We start from the raw sequence: 11,646 nt of genomic DNA, 5'->3' as shown, positions 1-11,646 counted from the left end.
TCTTGTGTATCAGACCGCCCAATATTCTTAAAGGTCATGACACATGATGGGGAGGGCTGACCAATAGGCAGGCTACCCATCACACTGCATTAGCATGTTTATTGCTTCACACTTCTTTTCAAGTAAAGTGTTTAGTTATGGCGAGGAGGCACCATGCCCCAGCAGGAATGCTGAGTCCTAAAGTCACTGGGCCTGGCTCACAATGCATCTTTGAGCTCTTAAGAGCATGGCCACTATACCATGCTTTCCAAGGGTGCAGTGTACACTCGTTCCTGCCTCGCACAGAGTTCACTCTTCTAGCCTGTGTAGACGAGTGACGCAGGGCAATGGTCCACCTCCTTCCCACCCATTTGGGAAGGCTAGCAATGCCAAGGGAACCCGCACTAGGGAAGTCATATGCTCTCGTTGTGTGCAGCTAGGGCAGGAGAAGTAGCGTTGCAAATCCACACAGGTCTGGGCACAATCAAGCCCACCGATCACAAGCTTTATTTTGATGGATTCTGTATTGTGATATCTTTCCTACTGCAAGTCACTTGCTAATTCAATTACCATATTGTTTTGGCAAAAATAATTCAGCAGGAAGGATTTTCATAACAGCGTAAATTATGAAAAAGCCCTGCATTTTTAGCAAAGCTTGACTGATAGGCATGCAGGCATGATTGCTGGGTTCAGAAGTGGAAGACAAACAGAGCTACTATATACAGTACAGTATATTGCATTAAAAACAGGCAAGCAATAGGAATATGAGACAAGAAACAAGAAAATAGCACCCACATTTTGTCCTAGAGCAAGGACATGATACAATTGCATGTATAGAGCATCTTTCATCTGGAGATCGCAAAGTGCTTTGTAAAATTAATAGCTTCAGAACAACCTTGTGAGGTAGGTAAGTAATATTATACCCAGATTATTATTGAATAAGTAGAGGCACCAAGTGCTTATGTGACTTTGTTCAAAGTCACATACTTGAGTTGCTGGCAGAATCAGAAGTAAGACGGGATATCAACTCTGTTCCATGCTCTGACCATTAGAAACCACTTCCCTGACCATCTTAGATCTTCTCTAAGTATTTTATTGTTTCTATGCTGGTTTTTCACTCAGGAGGAGTAGTCTCTGCTCATTGAAAAATGGCAGTATTTTTGGCAGTAGACACAGCTACAAACTATGTCTATTTATGTTTTAAGGATACTCTAAAAAAAATCCCACTGGATATTATAATGGCTTCAGTCTCTCTTTCTGCATTAGGTTGGGCAACTATTGGGAAGCTTCCTTGAATGTGCAATAAAGCAATAAAGAACAGGAGATAAACAACACATCTTTTCCCCTTAAGGAATATTGCAGAATGTGTACTCTATTTGAAGAAATATATTATTTTACTAAAGACTTTGACTGACTACCATGGCTGTGAGCACCTTTGGAGCATTTATTTGCAGCTTGATCACAAATAGCTAATGCCATTGTACATACTGAGCCATTCACTAACTGAAATGGAAACCCTAAGGCAAGTCCAAAGCTTCGGTAGCTTTGTTGCCTCTAACAGAGCATCCTGGCTGGTGTTCATCATTATTCTAGTTACTTGCTGCTCATCTTTGCATATAAGAGCCCGTCCTCTCATCCCCAATTCTCCTTTCATCTCCATCTGGAATGCTCCTACAGAGCTTTGCACTGAGAAGACTCGACTGGAGCTGGATATGAGACTCTTCCACTTGGTAGGAAGCACACTGAAGACATCCACTGAGCAGAGTATTACTATATTCTATGCTAACAGGCTCGGCAATTATCCTTACATAGATGAGAACACAGGTGAGACATTTAATGGTGGGATCCCCCAACTCTGTTCCATTGAGCATCATTTAAAAAAAGCCATTGATGACATTAATTTTTACATGCCTTCAGATGAACAGGTTGGCTTGGCTGTCATCGACTGGGAAAACTGGAGGCCACTATGGATACGGAACTGGGGATCGAAAGACATTTACAGACAGGTGTCTGTTGAGTTTGTTCAGCAAAAAGATTTAAGCCTATCAGAAACCCAAGCCAGGACTTTAGCCAAAATGGAATTTGAAGCTGCAGCAAAATCACTTATGTTGCAATCTTTAAAACTGGGAATATCAATGAAGCCGAATCATTTGTGGGGATACTACCTTTACCCTGACTGCTATAACTATGATTACAACCAAAATCCCCACAATTATACAGGAAGCTGTTTAGATATTGAAATAGCAAGAAATAATGAGCTTAATTGGTTGTGGGAGGAAAGCACAGCACTTTACCCATCTGTCTATCTGGAAACGGCCTTGAGATCTTCCAAAAATGCACCACTCTTTGTTCGTAATAGAGTTCAAGAAGCCATTAGAGTTTCTAATGTTTCGAATTCCACCTGTCCACTTCCCATTTTTGTATATACACGTCCAGTATTCACAGATTTCAATCAGGAATATCTCTCTCAGGTGAGTGAGGCTTGGCTAGCTCTTAAATATTTGTAATGTAAGGCATACTAAATACATAGGCACAAAGCATTTGCAAGATGATTAAAGTATCCTATAGGGGGGGTTGGATGTTTACTTGACACGTAAATGAAATTGTATTGAAATGGAAGTGTACAGACAGAGTCACAAAACTTAAGTTTATTCAGCAATTAAATTCAGCCAAGCCAAAAGGGTTGAATTCTTCCAAACTTCCTCCCAGTACCTTATGAGTAGTACTGTATCCAACAAGTAGTGAAATGCTATGGAAGTGGAAAGAATATTGTAGCAGGTTAATTGAGGGAAAATATGAATTAGCTGTTGTTCCAAGCTGACTAGTTAGGGGCTATTAAAATTGGACTTGGGACAATTTTTTTTAAATGATGTATAAAGAAAGTATGAAGAAGATTACTTTTAAAAAAGATGTTTCTGTTGAGTTTTACCTCAAGAAGTATTAGGAATATGAAGTGTGGTCTGCCCTGGTTTTGCTAGAGCAGTGGCTCTCCACCTTTCCAAACTACTGTACCCTTTGCGGGAGTCTGATTTGTCTTGCGTATCCCAAAATTTCACCTCACTTAAGAACTGTTTGCTTATAAAAATCAGACATAAAAATACAAAAAAGAGTCACAGCACACTAGTACTGAACATTTGCTTACTTTCTCATTTTTACCATATATTTATAAAATAAATCAATTGGAATATAAATATTGTACTTTAATATGTATTTAATCATTTCAATGTATAGTATATAGAGCGGTATAAACAAGTCCTTGTATGAAATTTTAGTTTGTACTGACTTTGCTAGTGTTTTTATGTAGCCTGCTGTAAAACTAAGCAGATATCTAGATGAGTTGATGTAACCCCTGGAAGACCTCTGCGTACTCTCCGGGGTATATGTAGCCCTGGTTGAGAACCACTGTGTTAGAGGACCTTAGAGATCTCAGGGATGTCTATTGTGAGTTCTAACTCTGTAACTGAAGAGGCAAGTTTCTCAAATCTTTAAGAGAAGCTTCCTTTCTCTAAAATGTTAAATACCCATTGTTGATTAGGTGTTAATAAAACAAACAAACAAACTTTAGTTTTCTTGTTTAACAGTAACCCCCTACCCTACCCCACCCTGTTGCTCACCTTTTGTTCTCTGGGCTCTTGTGGGCTCTGGGCTCACCATTTCACTAGTTCTCCTACTATCATGGAACTTGCTTGCCTGGATAAGGTGACCAGACAGCAAGTGTGAAAAATCAGGACAGGGGATGTGGGGTAATAGGTGCCTATGTAAGACAAAGACCCAAATATCGGGACTGTCCCTATAAAATCAGGACATCTGGTCACCCTATGCCTGGAGCAGGGTCAGAATTTCTGATGTGAAAAAACAAGCAGAATTAAAAAAAAAAAAAAAAAAAAAAACCCAAAACACAAAAACTTTTTATATACACCATAAAGAGGCAAAAATGGCACAAGTCCACTGAATGTTGCCTTTATAGGTCAATCTTAAGTATGATGAACAAATTCTGCTATCATTTATACAGTATAATTTTGTAAATCTGGAGAAACTCCACTGAAGTCAGTGGGGTTACCTGGGATTAAACCTGACTGAACAATATATAAACAAATATTTTAAATTCACCTATGTGTAAAGCCCAGGAGCTGTTGACTCTTCCTCCTACTGCTTTTCTGCTTTGGCTCCCCCTGCTGGCCAAAATTAGGCGAAGCATTGCCCTGAACGGGGTCTTTCATGCCCCAGCCTCAGGTAGCACTTTTGAATTTGGACCACCAACTCTGATTAGCCAAAAGAGCTGATAGGAGGGGAGAAGGGGGTGGGACAAAATGGTGATCAGCTTGGAGAAGTGCCAGTGTGTCTAATGAACTTGTAGGGGCTCAATTTGAGTCTTAGTTCTCTGATCATAAGACATACTCAAAAGGGTGTTAGGTGGCAACCTTGTTTTGCATCATCTGCTCAACTCTGTTCCAGAATCCACCAGCATAACTGAGAGCAGAAGGTGGGTGTAATGTTTAATTATTTACCACTTTCAAGGTGATTATTCTGGTTATATAACTTATTGTATGTACTGCATATTACTGAAGCATACTTACTTTATTATTCATCCTTGCACGTTTGCTTTCAGGATGACCTTGTAAATACCATTGGAGAATCTGCTGCATTAGGGGTGTCTGGAATTGTAATCTGGGGAGACCTGAATTTAACACTGAGTGTGGTATGTCAGATTAATTACATTCAATTTTTTAAAGAGCAATACATTATTTTGCCTTAGAGATGAAAAGTCTAAGGTATTCATTATTATTATTATTTATTTACTCCTCTCAGAATTTCTACTTTAAATAATGACTAAGCAGTTTTCAGAAGACCCAGTGTCTTCTTTGAGAAGAAAGCAAACACCTTTGAGGCTTGTTGGCATCATCTGCCACTATACTTAAATAAAACGTCATCCCTCCAGAAGTCTTTTTATATCAGTGTTAGTACTTAGCTTTCAATCTGATACATGCTGTTAGGGATTAGTGACTAGACAAGCTACTATGTAAGCTGCAGGCAGGTTGTCATTTGTTTGGTCAGTTTAGGAGTTCTGAAATTTCTTCATAGCATTCCATCCTAAGGCACAGAAAAATATTCAGGTGCAACTGTTTTGATGACCGTCCTCATGGATTGTTGGTTTTTTTAATGTTACATTTAGGAAAAATATTTTAAACATTAAGAGGGGGTAGCCTGTTACATTTCACGATTAGCCTGTTCTCTATTTCATATGCAGTGGATGATAATACCTTGACTGACTCCTATATGAGAAAGATGCATGGCAAAAGAGGGAGAAAAAATCTTTTCCCCCCCTTCATTTACTTTAGGAAGATCAGCCACAGTTTGAGAAACACTGTTCTAAGGATGTTGAAATAAATCTTTTGAACTAGCCCATTCATATACAGTCAAGTCAGTCCATATAAAATATTGTTTGTGCAGTTATTGTACTTTCACCCCCACCCACAGTCTCCTAAAAGGAAGGAATTGGAACTGTCCAGCACTGTTGGTGTCCCTTGAGCAAAAAGCATGCCTATATAAATATTCATAGTTCTTTAAGGACTGAATTTTCAAAAGATCTGAACGTGGACTCCATTTGTACATGCTTGGTTTTGATATGAATATCATTTGCATCTGTAATTTGTGCACGCAATTATTGACAGAATTTACATTGGCAACAGCCTTTAGAATTAAATTTGCAAGTGATTAGTATAAGCAAATGAGATTTTGCATATACAGATTGTAACATTTGTCCACACAGTTGTGCAAGTTTTTGCATGAGTAAATCTGTGTGTTCATGGAACAACCTTTCTAAGTGGATATGTCAAGTCATTATCCTCGTCATACAAATCTCTCTACTAGACCCACTTCTGCCTTAACTCCTCCAAGAAATTAATCAGCTAAGAATTGCTAGCTAAAATATCTTCAGCTGTCCTCTCTTTATATAAAACAAAACAATACTTGTGCCAATCATCGCTCTGACTACTTTAATGGTATATTATATCCTTTCCCTCCACATTTTATATGTTTTTTCCCCTCAGGTGCATTTGAAAGTGTTATCTTGTGTTCCTAGGTCACTTTGGGTGCCACTGAAATCAATATAAGTGACATAGACTAACTGACAGAATCAGTAACAGTAAAGTCCTGTAGCTCTTCAGAAGAGTGCAAGGATGGTGGGTTGTGTTGTTCAAAGGCCTGTACTCTAAATTGTCCAAGAACAACACAGCCTATTACATAAAAGTTAAAAATAAATAGATAGAAACTGGATTGCTTGAATTAAAAGAACTGTACTAAGGAGTCTTCAAGACTCCCAGAAAGGTCACGGGTTGGCATGACATAAGTGATAAAAATGGAGAGATTCTAGAAATGGGAGGAAATATCTATAGTTGAAATCACAAAATGTATTTTAATTGACAAATGTTTCTGAGATGAGGTGACCACCATGGACAATGTTTATCTGGGCTTCACCAAATGGGAGTGGGAAGGATGGATGGAGTGGAAGGAGCAAGGTTCACCATCTTGGCTGCCACTCCCACTGTCTTCTGGCTGGGATCCACACTAACACCACTGGGCCTCCATCATCCTAATCCTGAAAGGCATCCTAACCAGACCAGACGAGAGAGAGGGAACCAGATGACATTGCCACCTCTACCAGCTTTGGCTAAATCCTAAACAAGGCCTGGAACATGAGATTTTGGTTCCTGGTGTCACCCCCTCCCTTGTGTGTCATTTTCCTTCCCTGCCTTGTTTCTTCTCTTTCCTAGCTCACTCCTTTTGCCTTCTGTCTAAAAATAAAGTGTGGATAAGCCAGCCAACACAACTCTTATCTTGTGTAACATAGCTGTGAGCCTGTGACCAGAGAGGCAGCTTAAAACAATGCCTTAAATAGTCTGACAGTGGTACAGGTTCGCCAGGTCTCAGAGTGGCTGATAATGCAATGTGCCTGTGCTTCTCCAGTAGTGAGGCTGCAAGTACAAATCAGCACCTAAAATAGAAAAAACAGCTTCCATCTTTACTATTCTGTCCTCTCCTCTTTTATGTGTTTGCCTTGTTTTGTCTTAAAGAAAATGGGGTTCAATTTCAACAACAGCTCCAGACCATCCAAACGAACTTCTCTTTTCCCCAGAAGACCAGTTAACACCATCTAAAAGGTTGTGAGACAGAGCTGTCTCCTATAAAAGACTGTTTCCAGCTAAAGGGAAGGGTTACCGTTAAAATGAAAGTCTTATTCAATACTTCACATTTCAAATGCTCAAATGCTTTAACTATTTCCCCTTCTTTTTCTGTATCTTTAATAAATGAGTTATAAAGATTTTTTTAGTGGAGGCTATTACTTGCTATGAAATCCCAGACCACACTTAACTCTTTAATGTTTGAATAGTAAATAAATGTTTCATCTTAGCCTTTGTTAGGTCCAAGACATACCCTTTTCAACATAACCGGTGGAAAAGGGAAAAATGCAAAGAGTTCTCTTAGGCCTTTTCTACACTGGGTTATTGTCCTGATTTCAGCCATTGGTGGGCAGCCATTGATGTAGCTGCATTAGTACAAACCCTAAGGCAGACAGGGTAAACTAACTGCTATCAGCTATGATATGCAGGGTAAACTGCACTGGTGCAAATAGTAGCTGTGCCTGTCTACACTAGGTGTTTGGTGTCTAATCAGGGCAAATGCCCAGTATAGATATAGCCTCAGAAACAAAACATACCAAAAAGCAACTCCCCCCCCCCCGCCTCTAATTATGAAACCATGCCAAGCAAACAGGAAACCTGTGCCAATTACACAAGAATTTCTCAGTCAATGAGGCATGTTTTGAAGATATTCCTCAATATGAAGAAGTTCCCAGAACTCTTTCCGTTCCAAAGGCAGAGCCCTTGGAGTGTTCAGTTCAAGCCTTAAAAACCCCTACCTTCTGCAGCTGACGGATAGTCAGCTCAGCGGAAAAAATTAAGAGTTTCATGGGGATAATAATTAGAAAAATGATCATTTGTGAAGACCTAAAATTCTTCAGGATCCCCTCAAAATAAAAGGAATTTTGATCTCTCTTATAACTTCATTAAACACATCGGACTCAAAAAAACTACAGGCTATCCTTACATAGATAAAGTGATAATTCCTCTGCTTTCTTATATTTGAATGATTTTAATAAAATCTCCAGCATCTACCTAGCATAATTTTGCCATAATTATTGCACTATATAACAACTTAATAAGTGTGCTTGCTTCCAACAGCCAATGATAACTGACTGTCTGCATTCGCAATACTTCAAGAGAAACACTGATAATTAGCTACGACAATGTTGTTATTGAAGTGACAACCATTTTCATACTGAATTTGTATACCAAACTTTTTTAATATGATTTTCTTTTCACAGAACACTTGCAGAGCTCTGGACAGCTACCTTAGGCACACTCTGAACCCTTACATCATCAATGTAACCATGGCAGCCAAAATCTGTAGTCAGGTATTATGCCATGACTCTGGTGCATGTGCACGAAAGAACTGGAACTCCAGTGACTATCTTCATCTGAACCCAGAGAATTTTGTCATTCAGATGTCAAGGAATGGGAAATATGCCATACAAGGGCAGCCATCATTTCAGGATCTGCAGCGATTTATAGAAAAGTTTTATTGCCGCTGTTATGCAGGCTACAATTGTGAACCTAGTGTTGATCTAAATGACATCCACTACGTCAATGCCTGCATTTCAGAAGATATTTGTGTTCAAGTATCCTTAAATTCACTTTCTAATGTAGAAGCCTCTGGGGGTAGAGCCTCTTCCAACACGAGTATATTTTCATTTACCCCACAGAGAAACATAACATTACCTGCACATAATGCAACAGGAGGTTTTCAGCAAACTATTTGGAATAACACATTCAATGTATCTACTGCAGGACACATCAATGCCCCAACTAACAGTAGTGGTGATTTAAAGATAACCAATACTCATAGCTTCAGTGGTTCATCTTCTGATGAGATGAAGATATTGGATGTGGTTTGTTTAATTCTAATTTTGAGAAACCTAATCTAAAATGTCTCAACTGATGAAAGAATGCCATTTTCATTTTTCTTTTTTCAAGGCTGTGTTCAGCATTCTGGAGTTTTTATTCCCACAAAGGGACCATTCTTGAAAGGAGATAAGTAGCTGTGATTTCTGTGGATTTAACTGGATCACTCATTTTCTATGCCTCAAACTGTACATCAGCTGTCAGAGAAAAACAGAGTTCTCACTCTCAGGTTGGGTGCAGCAAGTCAGATACTTTATTTCTCTAGCAATTGTGTGGAGGGAGAGAGCAGAACAGGTCTCTCTCCAGATAAACAATTATAGCAAGCATTTATACCCCCCCCTTTTTTTTATACAAACAATAATGGGTGACAGCTGCATTTTGTTTATACATGTGTCCTCCTGATATCTTATTTTCCTCAACAATTTAGAATATAGTCTACATTCCATACTTATCTAACACAAGGTCACAACAACTTCTCATACAGTTCTTTCCCACTCGCCTCACACAATCCTCGCTTCTACAAATCTCGCGTTATTAGGGTTACAGCTAGCGTGACTCTTGCTCACACAAGGGGACTGTTTGAATATGAAATCCCCTTCAAATCCCTGTCAGTTCTTTCTCTACTTCCACACAGTTTAGTTCTAAAAACTACTATTTGTGCCCAGTGGCGGATTAATAATTTTGCCGCCCCTAGGCCGGGAAATAATTGCCGCCCTGGCCCCGCCCCGACTCCGCCCCTTTCCCGTCCCCATTCCAACCCCCTCCAACTCCGCCCCCTCCCTTCCCCTATTGGATCCCTTCCCCAAATCCCCGTCCCCACCTCTTCCTCCAGCGCGCAGCGTTCCCCCTCCTCCCCCCTTCCTCCCTGCCCCGCAAAACAGCTGTTTCGCGGCGCAAGCGCTGGGAGGGGAGAGAAACAGGATGCGGCGGCGCGCTTGCAGAGGAGGCGGAGGTGAGCTGGAGCAGGGGGGCGGGGCGCGGAGGGGAGCTTCCACCCCTGCAAATATGTCGGCCTAGGCAATAATACGGCACTGTTTGTGCCGGAGAAATACTGGTCACATCTTTGTGTAACAGAAGAAAATTTTGTAACGAATTTTTATATTTGAAAAACAAACTTTTATATGGTTGCGGGAGCTATTTGTAATAGAAGATTTTGTGTGTCAAAATAAGTGTGTGAAATTCACTTCAAACTGATCCTAAGTGGGTCTTGAGTAGTACGTAGATTTGGTGCTGGTCCTCCTTATGGGGTGAATTTTCATCCAGTGTGAATATAAATACTAGTTCCTACAAATACCTGGATTAACTTTAGAGCGGAGGAAATAATTTGCAGCCAATTTCTGCTTTTAGAACATCTGCAAGGACTTTGAATACATTTAAATAAGGGATATATTGCAAAGACTTTTTAAAAAGTTATTAATTATGCCCTATGGAATGATTACAAACAATTCACCTCAAGTATCTAATATTCAATATTCTAAATTTGATCTGTATTGGCTAGGTGTGAGTGGTCACAAAAGTCATGGGGTATTTCTGTTCTTTCATTGAATGAAATGAACTCCCATCATCTGGAGGAGGGATTGAAGAAGCTACTGGGGTCTGTGAGTGGCAGAAGCTGTGCACATTAGCACTATGCCGGTGTAACTTATGTTGTTCAGGGGGGTGGAATAGTCACATAAATTTTGCGGACAAAAGTGGTAGCATAGACATAGCCTAAATCATTAGCTTATAGAATATTAAACACAAAACTATGTTCAAAGAACATTAAGGTTGCAAAGTTCAGCACTCAAAAGTTAAGGAATGCCAGCACTAAGGGTGCCTGTACAACCTTAATTCACCCCTCCTATGCATGTGCATTACGGTATATGATTATACTGTTTTTTTCCATAGAACCTCTGACTCATTCATTCAGAGTGGATGGTGCTCCATGAACGAGCAGCTATTCAATATGTTGTTTTATACTCTTTGTTCCATGTGTGGCCCTAGGCCCTATTTACTGCACATTATTCAAACCCTGCTCTGAAGAAAAAAATATTGTCATCTTGGGCTTTACTATGGTGCTCATCACTATGGTACCTGAGTGCTTCACAAACATGAATTGATTTTCACAACAGGTCTAATGCTATTATCCCCATTTTACACAGGGGGAGGTGAGGGCCAGAGATTAAGGTCAAAATTATCCACTAACTTTGTGTGTCAGATTTGATCTGCCTAGGACCTGAATTTTCAGAATCCTTAGCATTATATAACATTTGATACATTCAAAGCACAGCTCCCATCAGTTGCAGTTAGGAGTGCTAACCACATCAGCAAATGACAACCTCAGGGCTTAATTGCACTCTATGTCCATAGCCACATGTTTGGGGCACTGTGGAGCCATATACCCAACATGGATTTCTCAAGAACAATCATTCCAAACCAATCTAATTTCCTTCTTTGATAGGTTTATTGGCCTAGTGGATAGAGGGGAAGTAGATATGATTTATCTCGATGTTTAGTAAGGTTTTTGATAAAGTGCCTCATAGGCAAACTAGGGAGATGTGGTCTAGATTAAGTTACTATAAAGTAGGTGCACAACTAATTGAAAAACCATACTCAAAGAGTAGTTATCTACGGCTCACTGTCAAACTGGGAGGATGTATCTAGTGGG

At 39.8% G+C, this 11,646-nt stretch overlaps 1 protein-coding gene across 1 annotated transcript; it reads left to right on the top strand.

Moving 5' to 3' along the window:
• The first annotated feature begins 1,451 nt into the window (after window positions 1-1,451).
• On the top strand, window positions 1,452-9,022 carry SPAM1 (sperm adhesion molecule 1). The gene is made up of 3 exons (XM_065417469.1): window positions 1,452-2,450; window positions 4,589-4,678; window positions 8,363-9,022. The coding sequence occupies exons 1-3, from the start codon at window positions 1,452-1,454 to the stop codon at window positions 9,020-9,022; spliced, it is 1,749 nt and encodes a 582-aa protein (XP_065273541.1).
• Window positions 9,023-11,646: the final 2,624 nt, after the last annotated feature.

Source organism: Emys orbicularis, chromosome 1 (assembly GCF_028017835.1).
Source record: "Emys orbicularis isolate rEmyOrb1 chromosome 1, rEmyOrb1.hap1, whole genome shotgun sequence".
In the NCBI taxonomy this organism is placed as follows: Eukaryota; Metazoa; Chordata; order Testudines; family Emydidae; genus Emys; species Emys orbicularis.
The sequence above is the reverse complement of the archived record's forward strand: the minus strand, read 5'-3'. Positions and strand labels throughout refer to the sequence as shown.

Excerpts from the sequence above, each read along its gene's own strand:
- SPAM1 (XM_065417469.1), top strand. The coding sequence starts at position 1,452 with ATGCCATTGTACATACTGAGCCATTCACTAACTGAAATGGAAACCCTA. Across the intron at positions 2,451-4,588 it reads ATCAGGAATATCTCTCTCAG|GATGACCTTGTAAATACCAT; the intron begins GTGAGTGAGGCT and ends GTTTGCTTTCAG. Across the intron at positions 4,679-8,362 it reads TGAATTTAACACTGAGTGTG|AACACTTGCAGAGCTCTGGA; the intron begins GTATGTCAGATT and ends TTCTTTTCACAG.